The following is a 23354-nucleotide window of genomic DNA, read 5'->3' on the forward strand; positions in this document are numbered from 1 at the left end:
AATTAAGAAAAACAGTACTCCCCAAAACACAGTTCTGACCTAAAATAATGAAAAACTTAAAAAACTCGCAAAGATCCATTTTCCAGTATGGCACTAGATCTCTACTTTCAAGTCTGGGATACAAACAGTATTTGAAATACTTGAACACATCTAGGAATACTTGCATTCCTTTCATGTCATGACTAGATTAATGAAGTTTGTTTTGGAAAGAATTTGCAAAATTTAAAACACTGTGATGCTGAAGAACCTCAGGGTTGAAATATTGGCATTGCAATGTAACTGCAAAAAAATTAGTCCCAATGCGATTATTAATACATAGGTGTTGGCTTCTGGGTTTTTTTACTGTTGTTGTTATTCTCAGCTATATGTAATTGTACTGAAAATAGCCAATCAGAATCTGAACTCCACAGTACGACAAATTTCTTTGTCTGTAACATGTGACCTTTGTGTCATTTGCTTTTAATCCATGCTTTATGATAAATAAGTGACCACAGTCCAAATTAGATTACCTAGATCTAGAATACAAATCTAATTCAAAGGTATTTATTTTGTGCTTAGCATTTTAGTTTAATCATTCCATCCTTCATTTTTTCTGTTATCTCATTTTCTGTTTCTGTTACAGTTTGCAGTCCTATTTCTTCCCTCTTCTGAAGTGTTTCACCTCAAAAAGCAGATTAACACACACTGGAAGAGGTATAAAAAAACCTATGTCTTCTTTCACTTAAACTGATCTAAATCAAGAGTAACTGTCAGGCAGTGATGTCAAAGGATGTCAATATAAAACAAATGGGGGAGGGGGACCAAGGCCACAATTTGTATACTAAGTATCACAGGAAATCATTATACAAATCACTTGTAGATGGCACAGCTCAGACCTCACAGGTTTCAAGTCTTCTTAGCATGAAAACTTTAGGGCACTATTATATTACAATCCTGGAGGAAAAAAAAAAAAACAGTATAGAAAGATATACATATATATTTTTATATATGTATAAATATACAGAAGTCAAATTATACTCCTAGCTAATCACATAAATTTTCATTTAACCAAAACAAGCCCACTAAAGTCAATGGAGTTATGTGCATGTAACTAAAGACTAACTTTTGGTCTAATAGGAATAGGAACAGTCAATGTTACTGCTACCACAACTTTCCTCTTTCCCTTTTCCATCTTTTAAAACGAGAGGCCATGGTGGCCATCTTAATTATCACATAATTTAAAATTTTACTAAGTTGCAGATATCTCTAATATCTCTTCCATAAACATAGGCATACAAATACACATACATCTCCCTCTCAACAATATCTATTTTCAATCATTTCAGTAGCTTTTCAGCTTGTCTGCTTGTCATTTCTCTCTAGTCCTGTTTGTGATGTTTTTTAAGCATGAGGGTCATTCTTTGCTGCTCTTATGCCCAGTCCTGTATAATCTTTAATTGAAGGGTGACAGAGAGGACACTGAAAGGTAGGCCTCTCATGATTCAGTACATACCATAATGAAAACTACCTGACACAGCAGACCTCCTTTCAAAGGCAGGAGGACAGACAGCAGAGGGAAATACAGGGAAATGCCACCTTGGGATTCTAAAACCTTGAAAGAAAGAACATCCTGCTGCTGGCTTTAATAGTTCATAACAATAGCTGTCTTCCTCTTGTGAATGTTTCCTGTGATGTAGACTTCCTTCATATGACATTCTTCAGTTCCAGCTACCTCTCGTATTGCTTCATGCCTCACTGCACCACAGGAGACATCATATTGCAAAAACCTCTTCTCTTGGCGAGTGCCTAAGCACCAGAGGAATAATAAGAAGAATATTTCTCTGTCATAATGAAAAGAGTCTTTGTTATATATTTCCAACTTTTTTTTTTCAGATATATACCAGTAACAATAAAAATTACGTGACATCATTTAATAAGCTAATATTGTCACAAAATTCAGTGAAACTTTGCCAGGTACAGTATGGTACTTTGCTGCATAATTTTGGCCTAATGTGCTTTAGAGTACATGAGATCTTTTATATCCATGTATAAGCATATATAGATATCATTTATACCTATGATGCCATATAAATATGAACAGAAAATACACATAGAAATATACATGTGTCTATGGTTATAAATTTGTGTATATAATATATATGCTCATGATAATCTCTAATGTTTAATATTGCAAATATAAATACTATCAATCTAAAGATAGTCTTTGGATTATTCTGTAAAGTACCTCACTGCATTTATGAGGTATTCTTTTTGTTTGATATTTGTTTTCTTTACTTTCATTGAAGAATAATATACAAAGTGAAGATATTTTTTCATTGCTGTAGGAAGCTGTCAGACAAAAGTACCAATTTTATGAGGCAGAAAGATGCAGTGAATAATCAATAGAAACTTTTCCAATTGATCAATCAAAAACTGAAGGCTCAGTCCTGCAAATAGTTAAACATATGAACAATTTCACTCCCATAAGGAGTTCTCAGTGTTATTATAATACTTCTGAAAGTAAAATTACTGATATGGTTCAGCACATGCAAGATTAAGTCTAAATACCAGCAATATATTAACCATTGAAAGTGTTATTTTTGCTACAAAGCTCCACTTTAAATGTACATTCAATGTGACAATAAGACATGTAAAACCATTCTGTAAGGTAACGTTGCCTGACCTCATGTTTTTCGAGTATGGCTTTCTAAACATCTATTAAGATAAATCTTAATGAATTACTCCTTTATTAATTAGTTAAAATATATTGTGAAATCTAAAAAATACCATGCATTGATAAAGTGCATTTTTATAGTTTGCAGTAATGTAAGAACTGTGTATTAAAATCTGTATTTTATCACACATTCGTAAATTACTACAGTGTATTAATGACACTTAACAGTACAAAGTGATACATTATGTAAATAAGCTAAGCCAGTTGAATATAACTGTTTCTAAGATTTTTAGGTCAATTATTAGTTTACTGACAGGTTTGGGGGGGATTTCTGTGGCAAAACTGGTGATATAAGTCCAAATATTGAGCAATTCTGACTTTTGAGAAAGGTTTTAATTAAATATAAAGGCCAGGTAAATAGAATGTTTGCTTGTTTTTGTTTTTATTTTAGGCAAAGTCATACTTTGTTTGTCAGGAAGATTTTTATTTAAAAAATTTTAAAATACATGTGAAAAATAGTACTTTCTTAGGATTTTTGTTTTCCATATTGAGCATGTCCAAAAAGAGAAAAGTGCTATTTTGACCTCACTTTCTAATACAACATTCGTGTTTCATGCAGGTTACAGGTATGCCAATAAAAACATGTTTAATGGAAATTAATGAAAAGGAAAAGGTTCTAGCACTCAGTAAAGTCTTACAAAATATTTATTAGTGAAGAAATACAATACAAAAGCTTTTAAAGATCAGATCCTACAATTCTTTGCTGAGCAAGATGGAAATTAGCAAAGAATGCAGAATTTGACCATAACTAATTTATTTCTAATACAAGAGGGGCATATGATCTTAGTATTGCATTAGTCAGGCCCTGATCCTTAAAGGCATAAAACTTCTCTTAAATATTTTTGACTAACTGTTGTTTAGCCCTTTTATTATTATATAATTGTGTACAAACCCAATAATTTGAAGTCAGACTGAAAACTTCTTTGCCAAGCAAAAGTGCACTGCTTTCTTTGAGAGAGTTGCCTGATTAAGGACTGCAAAATCAGGCCTTATGTAGGGAAGATATAATAGGAAACATATTAAGTGACCATGAGATCACAAACTAATCCTATCCCAAGGATAAAATCTAATCCTATTTTTGACTGAAGTGATAAATTCCTCCTGGTCTGAGTCATCAGCACATGGATATTTACTTCTTTCTTGCTTTTTTTTTTGGTGTGTGTGAAAGAGATGGTTCAGTATCGATCTTAATATGTCTTTCATCAAAATATAACCTATAAATGTTTTTATGACATCATGAGAATAACTGAAAGTATTAAGAATGTAATAATTCTATTAAAAACACATATGAAAGAAAATAAAAGTAACAGAGTCTTAATTGTAGTGGCTGTTTTCCTTATCTGTCTGTAGCTTTGTGAAAGAGTTATGTCTTAATTTACTTGGATGAAATTATCATTAGAGATGTGAGTTTTCTAGCCAGGAGTGTAGGTGAGAAAACAAGGCATTTGTTCATCCAGCACAGACAGCCATTTTTATATTTCTAGGTTCTTACTATTATAAAAGGCTGTAAAACTCTCTGTTATTAGTAGATGGAGGTACTTAGATCTGCTGAGGAAGTTACTAACAAGATGCCTTCCTCTAACACCTTCAGAACTGCTACCAAAGCAGCATCTATACAGTAGATACCTACAATATGCTGTGATGTCTCTGAAAACTCTTTTTATGAACTATATTCTTAACCTTCTGTTCTGGGACAGTCAAGGCAATTCAAATACACTGTCAATATTTTAAGCACAGCATGAAAAAAAGAACATTATTTTAAAAATGAGATTATGCATTTTTTTAGTAAAGTATACAGAGTTTTTACTTTATTTTAAGGAACTATACAGAGTATCTTCTGTTTGATCTTGGCCATGTCAAAAATGCAAAGCTATGTCTTCTGTGATTTTTGCCAATCGATTTAATAAATACTTATTTTAAGATCAGAAGGAAACTGTTGAACTCATCTAGTCCAGTAATCTCTAACTTCTCTTTGAATGTACAGCATCTATGTATACCATTTGATTCAATGACTTCAGGTGACAGATGAACTACTAGATAAGTTGTTCTGATGCTTAGTTACTCTTGGAGCAGCTTATTTTGAGTCCAGACATAAAGTATTTAATTAAACAAAACAGTCCAAAAGTCAAAGAAATTTTTATGGTATTTTGACAGTTTTCCTCATTTCATTTGTTAAATTGTAATCACTTTTAAACTGTGAAATAGTTGTATTAATTCATCATTCACCAATATAATTCCCTAGAGGAAAAAAAAAAAATTAGCTGAGAACAGTTTGAGCCTTGTTTACAGTATTATAAGTATCTGAATTAGATCCCACTTTTTTTCACAACTGCATGCCACTTAGTGTTTTTGTAGCTGAAGAATTTTATATGAAAGGCTGTATTTTAAAAATAAACAAAAATATCAGAATATATGGCATAAGGCTTGCTTCCAGCTGGCACGACAGGTATAAAAAATCAAATCCTGTCCTCAACCTATTTCAGCAAACAGCATAATATGTAAAATGAAAGAGTATGGAAATATATGCCAAATACTGATTGTAATACCAAGATTTTCTCAGGCAGCAATTGAAAAGTAATCAGCAAAAAGGTACAATAGCTATAGAAGATCTCCTATATTTCCATATTATATTTTTCCGAAATGATTTTGTTCTATTGCACAAAAAATGCAAATCTGAGCTCCAGAATTTATGCATACAACATGGTTGGACAATGAAAGGGTTATCAAAGTGATCAGAAGTGCTGGAATTAATATTCAAATATTCTGAAAAAAATTACAATAATCTGTTTTGGATGAAATCTCAAACAGAAATCTGAACTAAAAGTTGAAATATTAACCCTACCATTTGGACCATGTGCCCCCTTAAAATTATATTTTCTTTCTTTAAATTTGCAATCTGGATATGACAATATTTGCTTCCTCTCTAAACCACTGGGTAGTATTGCTGTGTAAGTTGAACAGTTACACATTTCAGTGGTAGGAGAAGTGATGTTTGAATGTAGCTTTTATTAGCTTCTTAAGTGCCCAGTGCTGTTCCCATTGGCAGTGCTCCCATTGACTTCAATCAGGGCAGGAACAGGCCCTAATTTTGTAAGGCACTTTGGGATCCTTTGGGAAGAAAGGTGTTAGAAGAATACAAGCCATAATAATCAGTTAGTTGTCAACAAAACACTCTCAGAAATATCTCCTATAGTCACACAACACCATATCTTAATTTCAGATTTCAGTTTGCTGTAGCAATTTTAATGCTGCTGATGAATTACTATTTGTCCAGGCACTGAAACATTTTATGATACCATAATTTCAGGCTTTGAATTTTGATTCACATCTAATGAAAAAGACCAAATCCACCACATGGATTTTTCTAAAATTATAAAAAATCAGATCAAAACATCTGCCTGTGTTCTGACTAGGCTGCTCTAATTCTAGCTAAAACCTCCTTTATGTGTAAGAATCTGACAGCAAGGGTTAAACCAGTTCTTTTAACATAAAAAAACTGTATATATCTAAAATGATGCTTGCAGGTTTAAGATTTTGTAATATTCTACATATTCAGTAATGTGCATGCTAAAGGTTTTTACTTTTGCATCAGTCGATCTGAACAATGAAAATAAAATCATATCATTTTCACTTCTATTAACAACAATCCTTGCTTTCAGATTCTCTGCCTTGTAAATACCTTCTTTCTTCTCAATGTTAAGAAATAGTTTTGACAACATTTATCTTTTATATATTTAAAATGCAGCGGTAAATATAAGTTGACAATATTCCCAAAACATGAATTCTCTAAAAAAGGGTTCCTTTTTCATCAGTATGGCATTCAACTGCTTCTAACACAGAGAGGTATAAAGATATTAGCCAGTTGTTCACTCCCCTCCTAAAAATGCAGTTAGTCTCAAAAATAAATACGATCGGATTTTTCAGACTTCAACAACAACAATTCTTACTGAATCCTTTGGAAGATAGCTATGAAACATCTTTATATTTCATTCAAAACCTGCAGTCCTTATTCAAACAAAATATCTAAATAACTTTGTTAGAAGCAAAGCCTAAATGAAGAAATTCAGAACCTATAGCTGCTTATATTTCATATATGGCTTTACAGTTCAAATCTCTAAGTAGATAAAAATATTCATTAACCCTCATAGCACCTTATTGTCATCAGGCTTAAGCATTATTATAAGTGACTGTTTCAAGCTAGTAACATTCAATAAATAGTAAGAAAAATAAAACAAAACAAACAAAAAGGTAATCCTTGAAGAAATTGGACCAGTATTAGAATTCAAGCTCTCTCAGCTTTTCTGAACATTTCAGGATGCTATAATGTTCTCTGTTTGGTACACAAACCTAATTGCATATTGTCTAAATTAGTACAGACAAAGTTATATTGAGTTTTTGCCCCCTTTTTAGAGGAAGAAAAGACTTTAGTCACAATAATTATTATCCTAGTGTCTTCAGGAACACTTAATTCCCAGTCAAGCAAACCAGAACTCAGACTAAAGGAGGGACTGAAGTCTGTATGTCAGACACATATCTGAAGTTCTATTTTCTAAACACTAAAGTTGTTACACAAAAATGGCACTAATTTGATGAGATTACTTTTATCAATCAAATTATTCACACGTATACATAGTCAAAAAGTTAAAACCTGTCTCTGAGCTTTTTTATCTTCATTCCTGTGTTAAATTATCTTTCCATTAGAGTTGTGAAGTAATATCGAGCTTTAATCATTAAGTGATCATGTGTAAGGCCTTGCATCAACATATAGACCAGGAGGTAAGGGCAACTGAGTACAAAACAAACATAAGAGAAAAATACTTTCCTTATGTTCCTGTAAGTTGAAATTACATAATATTGATCAGGACAGAACTGGGAACTTTTGATATTTCACTGGATGATTAAGTACAGCAATAACTAATTCTCAAATATTCAGATAGGAAATGCGATAAAATAAATACATATTGTAGCTTTAAAAAAGAAATCCTATTCATTTGGACAAAAACTCCTAAGATAAATATTATGGAGTGAAAATGATGAGAGGATGTCATTTATCTCCATAATTAAACCTCTGATCCTAAGACCAAATCTAACAAAAAATTCTATGTAATCAGAGAAATCTTAAGAAATATTTAACTACAGAAACTATTCTGTAATTAAATTCAGAATATAAACTCACATATGGATGAAAAATTATTATTCATACTAAATTCATTCAACTTCTAAAAATTGATGAATTTAGAATCATTATTTCAGTGATTTGTTGTATTTATAGAAACAACTTTTCTCAAAAGAGTAGCAACTTCTTATTCTTTAGAAAAAAAAATTAATGGATTTGTTAAAGAAGATTTGATATACAAGTTAGTATGATACACATCAGTAGACTTCTACAGTTTTAAACTTTAAGTAATATATTGTGCAATAAACCCAACAGATTTTACTGTTCATGTTATGGTACATCAGCACGTATTTTGTTAGCAGCTATTACCTGCTGTGTCAAAAAGGTATAAAGAAACATTTCAGACCTTGTTGAAAACTGTCAATAGGAGTTCATTATACCACGTTAGTTACTGTGCTGAAAAAATCCCCTATATAAGTATTACCTGTTTGTGAGACAGTTACTCTTTTAGAGACAAAATGAATCAAAAAAAAGGCTTCATTCTGCATTGGTGCCCTATACATACATACATATAAATACATATTAAAAATATTACAAGGATAATTATATATGTATATGTATGTATGCATGTTACAGATTTACAGCACTTATGCTATAGATAGAATTTACAAAAAATTCTCTATCTGAAACAATACCTAAAACTTAATTTCCATCGACTTTGACAACGATTTTGCTTAAGGTCCTACTCTAGCTATTAGAGCTACACAGGTAAACTCTTGAGCCTCTTCATAAGAGTGTAAAAAGCAGTAGGAAGGTGAAAAAGTAGATCATGTAATTCTGATTAGAAAATCAATATCAATATAAAAAGTACAATATATTTCTTTAAAATAAAATATACATACTTAAGAACATTAGCTTCTGTGGAGAACTGGGCTCCATGCACAAAAGAAAATAAAAAGTATACTACAAAACAAAGGTGATCAGTTTGATTCAAAATAGTGTTTAAGAAAAGGGAATAAGACAAGAAAACAGAAAATTAAAATAGAAAATGCACAACTATTACCTCTAATTTATATACCTAGAATATTGTAATCTCTATGAAGCCATCAATCTATAATATTTGTAAACTGTTGCCACAACCAGTATTGACTACATTGCACACTAATTTTGGATGGAAACAGACTAAAAATATCCACTCAAAAAAGGCTATGAGTAATTTAACCAGTGAAGAAAAAAAATAAACTTTAGAATCACCTGAAGTTTTAACTGATTGAGGTGCTATTTGAAACATCTTTTCAGCATATATTTTCCCTATGCAATATAACCTGATATACAGTCTATAATATTGCAGAAAGAAACAAAAAACATAAGACAAACTATTCAATACTTTCAAAAAAAGGAAATCAATAGGATAATTTTCAAAACATCAGATACACTGATTAGTCATTTTTTCCTTTGATGCACTTTTCGTCCTCACTAAAGCAAGATATTTGTACTTCGGAAGAAAAAAATCAGCAGAATATTTGTTCTTTGAAAGTATATGGTTCAAGTTCTTTAATCTTCGTATAGGTGTTTCTTACAAATTTAAAAACAGAGAATTGTATATATTCTAGAATGTTGAGCTTAATGTGAATGATACTGTATCCTATATGCCTGGTTTTGCTATATATTATCAGATAAAATCTAACTGAATGTACAGTACTTCAATGTAACTATGCTTAAGATCATGTAACCACATCTTTATATCACTGATAAATAGTTTTATGAATGATTTAAAAAACTATGAGAAAAATATTTAAAATTGGATTATAAATAAATTGTGGATAAATGTACTGACATAGTTGTGCAACTATGTCAGTAACTAAACTAAATATGTCACCAACCTACAAATGTTTATAATTTCTAATTTTTTTAAGTTTGAAAACAGCATCTACAATGAGAAAACTGCATCACAGCTAAAGAGTAACATTACGGTGAACAAACCTGCTTTAATTTCAGTAGAGAGCAATTACCATTAAGACCACCAGCTTTACTGTAGTTGTGACTGAAAAACTGAGTATTTCACCTAAGATCAGCATTTACAAAGAGATCAGTCTTTATCTTGCAGCAGTTACTACACAATTAAATACAGTCCTGAATTATTTATTTTCCGCTAAATTCAGATATCTAATATTGAGAGCTTTGTAATGACTAGCTTGATTTTCATAAATACATTTGGTATGTGTTTATTTCTTCATTTGATTAAGCAAATTAATTGCTATATCTTAAAGAAATTACAGCAAAGTTAAATTCAGGCCATTCATGTTATAGGATACTATTTCAAATATGAAGAGTAAAATTTCAAGATGCAGGAATATTATTGCACCCAAACTACATTCAGTAAGTTGCCAGCTGGCTTTGGGCCTGATCCTTTGTCCCTAGACACCCAAAACTTACATTTATATTAATATATTAGACAAATCAAAGTCTTGCAGGGCTGGGGTGACTTTTCTGTGACTCTGTGTAGAAATAGCAGCCTACCCCATGCCACATTCCAGGCCTAAGAGCTTTCAAAACACACATGGAAATATTCGGCATCACAATACAGACAATGTTACCTAAAGAAAGAAAATATATATATATATATATATGCATGTATACGTGCATACATGCATATACATGTATGTATATTCGCTTTTATATATGTATATGTATGTATATGTATGTATATATATATGTATGTACATTCACTTTTAAAAATACAGGTGGTAAAAAAGTAAAAAAATATCTACCTCTGAATTAAACTCTGTTTTCCTCAATTAGAGAACTGTACGAGGCTGTAACCTTTCAGGCGTTACTTTAAGAATCTAACTTAGTCAATACTTACATCTAAATACATTTTTGATTAAAGGTGATATTATGTTTCTGACAACAGCAATCTAACACTTTATCTCCTTACCCAGTAAACTTTTTGCTACGGTATTGATAGAAAATTATCAGGATATGTTGATAATCTGATGTTCACAAAATCCAGTATAATGTTGAAGTTATGAGAAGAAAATGTTTTATTACATGACATATTGAACTAGACCATTATTATTTCAACTCTTTATTTCACCTCAATCTAGTTTTTTTTTTTTTTGAAAGGCCTCCTAGGACCTCATGATATACAACAGTAATCATCATGTGTCCAAACAGAAAAATTTTTCAAATATGGTCTTTAATTTTCTGCCAAATTTAAATATATTCTAAATATGAAGCTGCAAAATAGCAGTAAAAGTAATGACATCTTCCATGGCAAAACCACCACAGAGGAAATCATTTTTATCAATAATCATTTTATCTAATTAAAGGTTTCAGTACCAAGCCGGCAAAATTAAATAGAAGTATGTTGTCAGTTGATATGTTCCATCATACCAAAGGGCCACATCTGTATATGCAGATGTCAGCTGAACTTCCCACATAGTCTGGTCAAAACAGTCCCAAGCTAAATTTTAAAGTGCTATATTAAATTAATGTTCATTTAATATGCCAACAGATTGGAAATATATGTAACTCATTTTTGGGGTACATAGCAGAACAAATGTTTATCATTACCGTATTCAGATTTCTCCCTTTACAAAACAGTAATGCTGATAGAATGGCTTATTTAAGTGATATAAGGGCAAACTCATAAGACTAGAATAAATCTTTTGTAATTTCCTTAAGTCTGTGGATTACGGTTTCATACTTACACAACTAAAAGCAGAATGTGTCCCATTATCTGTAAGTTAAATAGTTAATTTGATGAACATTTAATTACAAACTTCATTACACTTTATTTCTTTGGATATTCAATTAATTAAATGCCTCTGGTTCCTAGGACCTAAATGTATTTCTTTCTGTTTTCTAACACTGTTCTTTTCAGTGTTTTAAGAATAAACAGTTATTCTAAAACATAGCTGTGCATAGTATTTCTGGAATATTATTACACTACTAAGTACTTTGAAACGTAGCTGAATAATGAAAATAAAGTGATAAATTTGTAAAGATATGTGGTATTTATATTAGGATAGTATTTATACATAGATGGATAAACACAAATCCACAGGACAGTACTACCGGAGTGCAAGGAGTTTTATGTGCTCTCACTTCATCAAAGCACATTGCAAAGCTTTTAGGAAGGGTAGGGAAATTACAGAAATGAACAAGCAGTAAGGCCACCCTGTTCAGAGTGCAGCCCTTCTGCCCCTTCCTCCCGAAGAACCATCTCACTTGTCTACTTCTCCATCCCAGTATCACTCTTTAGCTTGAGCTTCCACATTTTGCAGAGAAAATGGATGCTGCGGAAAGGAGGTACAAATTCCCTACGATCAAATAATCAAAACAAATATGAAGACCATTTGAAAACTGACAGCTATGGAAATTGTGTTTTTCATTCGCTCTCTTCTCTCTCCATTTCAATTTCTTGTTTAATGCCAGTAGAGCAAATAATGTTCTACAATCTGCATGAGACAATCAAAGATTTTGGCCCCTTCTCTAGAGGCTGCTTTGGAGACTCTGTGTGTCAGTGTGCCAATCTTTACCCAAAAGAAGGGCCATGCAGTCTTTCCAAAGACACTGAGCAATACAAAGAACCCACTGTCTATGAATGAAAATGTTCTTGTTTACCCTGTCATCATGTCAGATCCTTCCAAGGTGTAGTATCTCAATGGATTATGTCCCTGAGAGGGAACCATATGCATTAAGGAAACTCCTTTCAAGTTCCTGTGAGAAGCCTGGTCAGACAGTTTAGCTCCAGAACCAAGATGTTACCTTCATATTTTACCCACAGCCATTATTAGCTATTACTACTTTTTTAAAACTTATTTTCTAAGATGTGTTTTCTACGGGTCATAGGCTCATTTTTAATAGTATTTTAGCATTCATTTTGTCAGATTAACAATTAAATCATTATTTGATATGAGAAAAGGTACCTCCATCTCTAACATGTATTCCTAAAAAGAATACTGCTGAGAGTTAGCTATATGTTATAGGAAAAAAAAATTAAAACATAGGAGAACATGCAGAAATGAAACACTGCAGCACAGAGAATCAACTGTATGTGTTAAGCTTGTTTTTATAAGCTTAAGTGACCATTAAAATAATGGGAGGTCAGTGTAAAAAAAAAGTGTCAGAATTTTGGCTGTAGGAGTATACAAGTGGAAACTGCTTTTATGTCAGATTTTTAATCGATGATAGCACTGACACAATGTTTGGTGTTTCCAGTAATCTATAAGAACGTCTGTAAATTACAGGGATATCTTCTGGGATTAGCCAAGTGAAGCTCCGCACATTTTATCAAAGACTACAGGAGTAAAGTATATAACATAAAAAACTAGAGCAGAAGAAAGGGAGAGGGAAAGGAAAAGGGAAAGGACAAGGGAAAGGACAAAGGGAAGGACAAAAGGGAAGGAAAGACAAGAGGGATGAAAGAAGCAAAGAAGGAAGGAAGGAAGAAGGAAGCAAGGAAGGAAGGAAAATTTTAGAAAGTGAAAAGAAAGAAGTCACACCTAAACTCACCCTTTAGTATTTAGGAAATTAAATTCATTATATAGTTGACATAATACTGGATAAAGAAAATAAAAAAAAAGTTCAAATATTTCTTTGCCTTGTTAAGAATAAAATGCTGTATATTATCACAATCCGTGTTTTGTTTCTAGTAGTTACATTGAGAAACTAGGATTCTCTTCTACCTTGTTTCCTCTTTTATCACAGAATTTCTTGTACTTTTGAAAGAAAATGTGAGGCCATACAGGTCTTTCAGTAAGCTTAATATTACCTGTCAAAAGACTAAAAAAATCAGAGAAAAAAGAAATCAGCCCAATGACCCACAAGCTAAAATAATGTTTAGAATTCCTAAAACAGTGATTTTTTTGTTTGACATTTTTACCCCTTTGGTCAGCACTAACTCAGCAGATCATCATGTAGAAGGTTTCACTGATCTTGCTAACAAAATAGAGGTCATATTTTTATAAATTTTTTTCTTTAAACAAATTATCTTGTGTTTTCAAATCAGAAGCACATCTCCCTTTCTCATTTGACATTCCCATTTACATTTTCATACTGTAATTTTCCACAGATAATATATCATTGTAGCCACTGAGTGGGAAATCCTACTTCCATTAAAATCTTCATTCACAAATAGCCCTTTCAGGTGTGTTTGTGTGATTCAGGATAATTATGGGCTAAACAATATTATTTTGCACTTTGTACCCTCTTTTAAGGATTCCTCTTAAAGAATGCACTTTCTGAAGGTAATTGATGCCATTTACTTTTTTTTTTCTCCAACAGTGGAACTGATAATTTTTTTTCCTACTGATGATGAGAAGCTGAAAGGTTTTAAATTAATTGTTCCTATTTTAGTGCAGATCCTTAGCAAAAATTATCAGTACCAATTATCAAGTGCGTGTAGAAAACATGGAGGCAGCAAAACTACTGGCCTCAGAAATGGCAGCATCAGCGTGTGAGCATAAACAGACTGCTGAAGCATTTCTAGCAGCTATTTCTTATAAATTCAAGCCATTCCTGTTCATTTACTCATTTGTGGATGCTGCCTCTTTGTGGCAGAATGCCATGTAAAATGTACCTTTCACATTAAGGACCTAATCCTATATTTCTATTGAAACCAGTGCAAACTCCTGTCTATGAGAAGTTTAGAATTACAGAGAAATATATATATATTATGTGAAAGAACATACACTGTTTGTAGGACCTTCTCATCCAAACCTTACGGAGTAAGCCATTCTCCTAGTGAGCGACAAAACCAGTGAGGCTGAAAATTTTCTTACTTATACCCATTTAACAACAGTGTCCCTATACCAAGTTTAAATGAAAGGAGAACCAGGCCATTGTTTTCAGTGGTTAGATGGGAGGTAATTCAAAATAAGGGCTCTAGAACAGCACCTGAATCAGCAACACTCACGTCTCTCACTAGGGTCAGTAAGAAGTCTGCAGCAGATCAAGAGCAGTACCCAGAATAGCCATGTGTTGTTTCTTTGGTGACAAAAATGCACTTCTTATATTTGCATTTCAAATCTAAATAACAGTTCACTTACTAAACTGTCCAAGCTAAATATAGTCATGTATTTTTTTTTGTTTTTGCTTTAGCTTGCTGTGGGTGGCATAGAGGGAAGAACACATGTTGACAAGACATTTATCTTGAATTCCAACAGACCAAGTTACAGAGCTTTTCTTTTTAAAGGGGGGGTGGGGAGGTGCATATTGTAGGTGAATAGGAAAAGCAGAACAGAACAGAGCCCTTTCGCAATAAAAAGATGTACTTGTCAGTAACAGTGCAAACAATTCCAAACATGATAACCTAATGAAGAAAGACAAAAACTCATGTGAAATATCACTTACCCTGTTCCATATATTAAAGAATACTTTAGAAAGAAAATAAAATGTAAATATAAAACTATCCTATTAAACATGTTGGTGAGAAACATACCTATGTATCGCTCTCTAACCCATGTTATATATGCTGCTAATTACAGTCTATTGTGTTTTAAAAATAAAGAACATGTGTTATGCTTAAAATTGTTTGGTCTTTCTGATCAGGCATGATTGCTAGTAAGGAGAATTCGACATACAAACAGATGATTCTAGCAAGAAATTTTAAACTTCAGATACTCATTACTTCATGTTCTTACATTTGAAATATTAATCAACTGTTTATTCAGAAACTATTAAAAAAATCACATGTGTGGGGATACATATGAGACATCAGTTGTCCCATCTTACAGTGATGCTGTGTTTATGAATATTCTTGCCATTGCCTGCTGCCCAAAGGGGTAAAGACATTGTATATAGATGTGTACAGTCCATCATTTGGTCTTTCAAGGTGCCAGTAAACACATGGATCTGTACAAGTGCAATTGTACTTGACTAAACAATCAGAAACTGGCTACACAGTTGTCAAATCATTATATTTTGGTTGAGTAATAAAAATTAAAAAAAAAAAAAAGAGGGAGAACCAACAAACCAAAATGAAAACATTTGTTTTTCCTGCTAGAATGAATGACTTCTACATGTCCCTCACTAGTTCGCCCAACCATGTGCCCTAGCAGGAGGTTGCTGAAAGGTACATTTTTAAAGAGAGAAGCATATTTCTTTCTATTATAACCAGATTATATGTATTAGATTGTCTATTAAGATTTGGTCATAACTGTTGTTAACTGTAATGATTTAAAAGGTTCCTCAATACTGCATCAGCTTTGGAAAAAAAGCTCTGAATGTAGTGCAACTCTTCTGAGCAACCCACAGACTCTGGACCCCATCCTGAAAAAAGAAAAAAACACTTAAACTTCCCAGGAATTTTACTTGTAAGAATAGTTCTGTATCCTTTACTCTACTACAGTTTTTTGGGCATTTGACTAACTTTGCTCAGTGAGTGAGTCTATGGAGACTACACACAAGTAAAGTTGTTCATGAGTGAAGTTGTTCATGTGCTTAAGTGCCTGCAGGATGAAGGCCTAAGTTGGGACTTCTTTCATGAGTAAAGATTCTCAAGTGAGTAAGAATTTGTAGGATTAGGCCCTAAAATAGTGACGGAAAGAGAAATGCTAATGTGCATATAAAAATAGGTGCTACAATAAAATATTTTTTATATTTCATCAATAAGTTATTTTCACTAACCAGTTATGGATCATATATCTCTGCACTCTTTAATGATTTGTCCACATCTACGGTGATCCTTTTAAAGATCATAATATATTTTTTAATTCAAAAGTCCAGAAAGCATACAAACACATCCTTAAAAAAAGGAAACCTTGTATTAAAGTCGGGGTGTGCTAATCTCTCCAGAAAAGCCATTTAGATTCACCCATGGCTAAAAGGGGAAAATGTGCGCTGTACTCTTCAACAAGAATGAAAATAAAATTAAACAATGTCTCTCCAAAGAAAGGTGACCACGACTTTTGTACTTGCAACCTGAACAATACGACTTGACAAGACCCTCCTGCCACCTTCCCCAAGCACACACCAGCACACACATAATGCAAGTGTTGCGCCCCGTTTACACAATAGGTGGTTTCTTACTTACAAACACAGGAAAAGAAAAAAAAAAACATGAAAAGAAAATAAAAGAAATAGCACACCATTTCTGAATCATTGCCCGAAGCTGAAAAATCCTGTGCCAAGGCACTTCACCCTACAACAAAACGAATTAAAGTGGGGGGGGGAGGGGGGACGGGGGGGGTGGAGGTCAGCATTTGTGTTTCTTTGTTTTGCGTGTGGTTGTTAAATACAAATACTCTAGAGAAGGAGCTGCTGGAGTTGTTGGGGAGGGTGGAGAGGGATGTTTCTCAGAACTGGCTGAATGTGGTCTGTTTTTCCAGCACTTCGAGGTAGTCCGGCTCTGCGTTTAGTTTTGCTTTTAGCTCCAGGTACTCGTTCCTGTTGGGCTCTACATAGACAGTACTCGGGGGGTTGTAGAGCACCGTCTCCCGGAGCCTGCCGTCCCCCGGCCCCGGGTGCAAGTACTGGTGGGGACGCCTAAGGTCATAGTTGGGGGAGTAGGTGTAAGCGGCGGGGAGCTTGGGGTAGTCGGGAAGGGTAGAGCCGGGGGTGCCCAGCGTGGAGGACGAGGAGTGTTTGTCGGGCTCCACAATGCCCCTGTAAAAGCGATCGGCGTCTTGCACCGGGGAGAGCAGCTCCTCCCGGGGCTCGATGGTGCTCACGCTGTACGCGGGGCTGCGCAGGGTCGCATCCTCCCCGCCGGGCGGCGGCGGCGGCGGCGGCGGCGGGGGCGGCCCCCCCGCCGGCTGCAAGGGGTGGCTGCTGTAGGTGACCTTGAGCTCGTGGAGGTCTTTGTAATCCTCTCCCGCGTTGCCCTCCCGCGAGCGGTAGATGGGGTTTTTGCACATGTGGCCGAGGGGGTGCGGGATGTACTCGTACACGTGGCCGGCGGGGGTCTTCACTTTGGGCAGCGCCGCCCCGCCGCCGCCTCCGCCGCCGCCTCGGTGCTGCTGGTGCTGCTGGTGGTGCGGGTGGTGGTGGTGGTGGTGGTGGCCGCCGCCGCTATAGACGCTGTACTGCATGTTGAAGGAGCTCACGTCGGAGTTGTTGGCGCTGGCGTGGTCGCCCTGGCCCTTCTTGCGCCGCTTCATCACCAGGACGAAGAGCCCCGCCGCCACGAAGACGGACATGATGAAGACCAGCAGCAGGCTGAGGATCAGCACCGAGAGCGGCACGGAGGAGCCGCCGCCGCCGCCGCCGCCGCCGCCGCCGCCGCCGCCGCCGCCGCCGCCGCCGCCCGCGGGCGCCGCGCCGCCCGCCGCCGCCGTGCCGTTGAGGCGCACGGTGGTGGAGGCGGGGGTGGTCCGGGCCGGGAGCGGGCCGGAGGACGGCGTGGGCGTGGAGACGACGATGTCCGAGTAGTCGGGGCACAGCAGCTCCGTCCGCACCGCCCGCATATCGCTCTGGGCGAACTTCTTGGGGGACTCGCAGATGACCTGGTCCACCAGGACGCCGGTGTTGAGCTGCTCCAGCCACAGCTTCATGCCCACCACATCGCAGGTGCAGTCCCAGGGGTTCTCGTGCAGGTCGATCTGCAACAGGGATTTCAGCTGGTCCAGTACCCCGCTCACCGGCAGGTAGGAGAAGTGGTTGCTGCGCAGGCTCAGCCTGTAGAGAGACAGACCGGAAAAAATGTTCCCGGGCAAAGATCTCAGCAGATTGTTGTTCAAAAACAAGAGCTGGAGGTTAGGAACGGGTTCAAAGGTGCCTGCCTCTATCTCCCGGATAACATTGTACTGCAGGAAGAGGTACTGCAGGCTCTGCAGCCCATAGAACAGCTCTGGGCTCAGCTTCTCAATCCGGTTCCCATTCAGATACAGTCTTCGCAAGTTAGTTAAATCCCCAAAAGCCCGATCCTGAATAACTGAGATACGATTATTGCCCAGATGCAGCAAATCCAGCCCAGTGGCATCCACAAAATCTGCCCTGCGCACTAGAGCGATGTAGTTTTCTGTCAGATACATCTTCTTAGGATTATAGGGTTTGGGCTGCAGTTCGGATATGCTCTCAATCTTCCTCTCCTGACAGTTGACGTTGAGACCCAGGTCAGAAATCTGCAAGTTGCAAGTGCAGGCAGTGGGGCACTCCAAAGGCACCGGGGATTTGGTCTGGTAGGCGATGCTGGGGCCGTAGTTGCTGTATCCCAGGTCTTTTGAGGGCAGGCGGGAGGTGGGACGCACCCTGGTCTTGTTGGGTTGGCGGGTCCCCTTAGGGGGTTTCAAAGGGGATTTGTAAACAGCTGAAGAAGAAGTGGCCACAGAGTTCACTGAGGCGGGGGTAGTGTGGAAATACCCAGTGGTGCTCAGCGGTGTTTGTGGTCTCATTTCATAATCCGAGATGAGTCTCCTGGGGCAAAGCTCCTGCTTGGAGACCTCATCTAAGTCTCGACCATGTAAGCGGAAAGGGGTCTCACAAACCACATCTCCCACCAGAGCAGAGTAGGAGATACTGTCCAGCCAATCCTTTAGAGCAATCAACTCGCAAGAGCAATTCCAGGGGTTTTCCTCCAGCTGCAGCTCCACTACTTTATCCATGTGCTGCAAAAGGCCCACATAGGGCAACAGCTTCAGCCGGTTACCCCTCAAGTCCAGGTGAGTTAAGGGCACAAAACGGAAAAGGTTGTTGGGCAAACTGGAGAGGAGGTTATCATTGAGAATCAGTACCTGCAGCAAATGCAGTTTGCTGAAGGCATTGGGTTCAATGACACTAATATAATTATAATCGACTTGTAGATACTCCAAACTCTCTAGCCCAAGGAAAGTGTCATCCCGTAAAAGTTCCAGCTTGTTGTTGTTCAGGTGCAGCCTCCTTAAACCTCTCAGACCATGAAAGGCCCCCGTTTCGATGTCTTGTATGTCGTTGCTCCCTAGGTGCAAAATCGAAGCCCCGGTGTAATTGACAAACTGGTTAGGGTACAGCCTGTTCAAAAGGTTCCCCGACAACAAGAGGTGGTACACAGGGAACCTCGGTGGACTAATCTCAAAAAGGCTGATGATCCCTCTGTTTTCACAGCTCACTGTTAAGATACTGTCCTTCTCCTCACAAGGACACGCATTATCACAGATTTCCCCATAATACTCGATGCTTTCTGCCCACGAAAGGACTAGCGATGTTAAAGCAAACGCGATCGTCTGCAGCATCCAGATATGCATTTTTTTGTTGAGGTCCTGTTCCAAAGTTACTGTAGAGCAGCAAGCGTACATTTTATTTCCTGTAGGGGCAAGAAGAAAAAAGAAAGTAACAAAATAGCATAACACTGTAAAATTTAAAACGGACACAAAGTTTATAAATATCTTTAGTGGGGTAGCAATCGGATTGTTAATCAAACAAAGAAAACTCCTGTCACTTCTAATTCCCACACTTCTGAAAACTGGACGACATGCATTGATTAAAAGGTTGATGGGCATCTCCTAGTGAGTTAAATGCCTGTGCTGTTTAAAAACGTGAGGCCACAAGAGAAACTATTCTGGTTCTATTCATATGTGGTACATTTCAATGTTTTATTGGATTTCTTTTTCACAACCAGCCCCATAAATATACATAAAATGGCTGTCAGTTCAGTTTCACGGTTCTAATTTAAGAGAAAAGAAGCACCATTTTACGAGGTTTCCCACCTCCCCTATTACCCAGCTCCCCCTTCCCTTCAGAACCTCCTCAGTGAACAGCGCACTAAGGTCTTTCCCTATTTTCACAGAGCCAAAGCGCTACCTTGATTTTTAACCACTGATGGAAATGCCACAGTAGGAATCCAAAGAAAAATGCTCAGTGCTGAAAATTGCAGTTTAATTCAACAGAGAGAATACTGAGAGATTCTCCAAATCATCTGTGTCTTAGAACACATTATATACATATATATATACACACACACACATATATATGCATATACGAAGCACACATGCACACAGGCAAACAGGCACACACCCACACACCCACACACTGTAGAGGACTTTTGTGGTGGTATTATTCAGTAAGGAAATTAAATACATGCACATCCTACTTCAATACACTTAATAGCTCTATTCAGTGAGAGGAATTTTATATCTTTATACAAGTAAATCATCTTAATTGATTTTATCATTCCCAGAATGAGTTATGTACAATGTAGCAGAGCTCACTATCAAAGCAGAGGTCTTCAGTTCTTACACACACACACACACAGGCACACACATTCTCACACTTGAAGGGAAGGTTTGAACCACTCACCCAAAATTTGTGAAAAATGTAAAACATGCGGATCATCTTCGCAGTCTCAGCCATATCTGACATACCGTTTATTCCCAACGTTCTGTAAAACTAGCCTCGTAGAAGTAGAGAGATCTAAATAGGTCTCATGGAAATATCTCATCGCCAATACTCCAAGCATCAGAGTAACTGATTATAAGCAGCGATGGCTGTCAGTGCTCTTCATCCTTTAGGGGAGAAGACACCCAGGCTCATTAAAAGCCAACGGGGATGGGGGGAAACCCTACCATTGACCTACGTCAGTGATTTAATACCCAAATTTCATCTAGCTGGAAACAAATCCAATTTCCATTCCTCCTTGCAGTCTTTCTGACTCCTTGTGGTTTTCTTCTACTTCTACTAGTCTAAAAGCAACATGAATAGGGAAAATATATGCATTCTGGGTGTCAGTAGGGGAAGACTAATAAATCATTCGGGCTTAAATGCTGGGTTCCTGGGGCAGGCTTGCATTTTCTATCGTCCACCTCAGAGCTCCAGTCCTCATGCCACAACTCTGGTTTGGAGGAACATATCCTAAAAAACGGCAAGTCTCTGTACTGCAAGACATCTCCTGTGGCATCAGGTTCAAGGCTGCAAATCTAGCACTTGCAGCAAAGGCAGTCATGCAGCAAGAAATTGGAAGTCTCGGCGAATCTCTCTCTAATTCTCACCAGACGTCAACTGGATCGGAATTACTCAAAGCAAAAGGCTTCACTGCATAAAAGCAGCAGAAATCTTACTCAAAGGCATGTATCTAGCATATTCTTTCTCAGCTCGATCAGATCCATTCATCCATTAACCGACAGTTCTTCGGAGGAAAAAAAAAAGCCGTTGAAAACCCACCCGGTCAGTGTTAAACTCCCAGGCATTTTACAACTTTGATTCAATTATGATTAGTAAAGGAGAAAAATGCAACCATCCCTCCCTCCTCCTTCCTCCCTTTCCCTGGGAAAAAAAAAAAAAATAAGGGGGATGGGAGTAATACAGAAAATAAAGTTGTAGCTGGCTATATGCAAGGTTGCAATCCCGCCCTGGAAACCCCTCTGTGATGACTGTGTGCTGCTGTTCGCCAGCTCCCTACAGAGGTTCTTATGGGGGGGGGGGAAAGAGGGGAAGGGGGAGATGCGGAGCGAGGTTGCATTGGGATTTTTCTTGCATGTGTGTGTGTGTGTGTGTGTGTGTGTGTGTGTTTGTTGTTTTTTTTTCCCCAAAGAGTTCAACCCTTAGATTACCGCACTGCATATCCGGCTCGAAGCAGCTTTCAGTACCGCCGACAGCAGCAGCAAGCAAGTAGCCCCAGCCGGACACTGCCACCCAACTGAGCAGCACCCAGAGTTGGGAGAAATGGATTTCCAAGGGGAGGGGGAAGGGGGGAGCGGGGGAGGGGTTGGGGGCTGGAAAGCAACAGCAAGGAAAAAACCCGGCGGGGAAGGGGCGGGAGGGGGGAGGAAGGAAGAAAGGAAGGAAGGAAGAAAAGAGAGAGCACGAGAAAAGTCAACCCCGGTACTTACTTCGCCCGAAAATCTCCAGGGCCCCAGCATTGTGGCAAACCCGTAAAGCTGCCTATTCGGTGCGCGGAGGCGGAAAGGGAGGCGAGTATTGCAGTTGGGGAGGTTTGCCGAGAAACGCACACAAACAGCACCCCGCACGCAGGCGGCGCCGAGACACCAGCGCTCGCACAGGGGCGCGCATACACACACACACACACACACAGACACACGCACGCACGAACACACACACACATACACACACACACACACACACAGAGACACACGCACACACGGAGCCCCGCGCGCCCCGGCGGCCGCGGGCGCGCGCGCCCCGCACGCGCTCACAGCGGGCGCGCGCCCGCGCGGCGGGGAAAGGGTGGGGGGGGGGGGCGGGGGCGGCCGGCGGAGCGCGCAGCGCGCTCCCCACGGCCGGAGCGGGCGGCGGGCGGGGCGGGTGGGGTGTGCGGGAAGGGGGGGGAGGGGCGCGGGGGCAGCCCCCCACGGCCGTGGGCCGGGCGCTGCCTCGGCCGGTGCCGCCGGCTGACAGTGCGGAGCTAGCCCGGCGCTCCCTCCGCACGGCGCCACACGCACGCACACGCATGCCGATACAACCGCTCCTGCCCCCGTCACGCACACACAGGCACACACACCCCCACACACCAACACCTCCCCCCCACCCCCCCCCGCGCGGCTGTACTCACACTTTCCGCGGCACAGGTCAACTTTCTCGGCGCTCAGCAGCCGCCGCCGCCCCGCGCCCCCCCTCCCCCCCCGCCCCCCCTCAGGCCGGGCCCCCGCG

The 23354-nt window shown here is 38.4% G+C and overlaps 1 protein-coding gene across 9 annotated transcripts; it reads right to left on the reverse strand.

The window, feature by feature from the left end:
* Positions 1 to 1029: 1029 nt before the first annotated feature.
* SLITRK5 (SLIT and NTRK like family member 5) lies at positions 1030 to 23321 on the reverse strand. Of its 9 annotated transcripts, none has more exons than XM_068929197.1 (4): positions 23257 to 23290; positions 22577 to 22628; positions 21048 to 21253; positions 1030 to 20055 (listed from the first exon to the last, which is right to left on the reverse strand). In XM_068929197.1, exon 4 carries the CDS (start codon positions 20045 to 20047, stop codon positions 17132 to 17134), a length of 2916 nt encoding a protein of 971 aa, XP_068785298.1. In that variant the 5' UTR covers positions 20048 to 20055; positions 21048 to 21253; positions 22577 to 22628; positions 23257 to 23290; the 3' UTR covers positions 1030 to 17131. The 9 variants fall into 9 exon arrangements, with proteins under 9 accessions (XP_068785298.1, XP_068785266.1, XP_068785282.1 ...); XM_068929165.1 differs by having other exon boundaries at positions 21048 to 21873; XM_068929181.1 differs by lacking the exon at positions 23257 to 23290 and adding an exon at positions 21806 to 21873 and having other exon boundaries at positions 22577 to 22842.
* Positions 23322 to 23354: the final 33 nt, after the last annotated feature.

The sequence above is a fragment of the Struthio camelus genome, chromosome 1 (assembly GCF_040807025.1).
Source record: "Struthio camelus isolate bStrCam1 chromosome 1, bStrCam1.hap1, whole genome shotgun sequence".
Classification (NCBI taxonomy): Eukaryota; Metazoa; Chordata; class Aves; order Struthioniformes; family Struthionidae; genus Struthio; species Struthio camelus.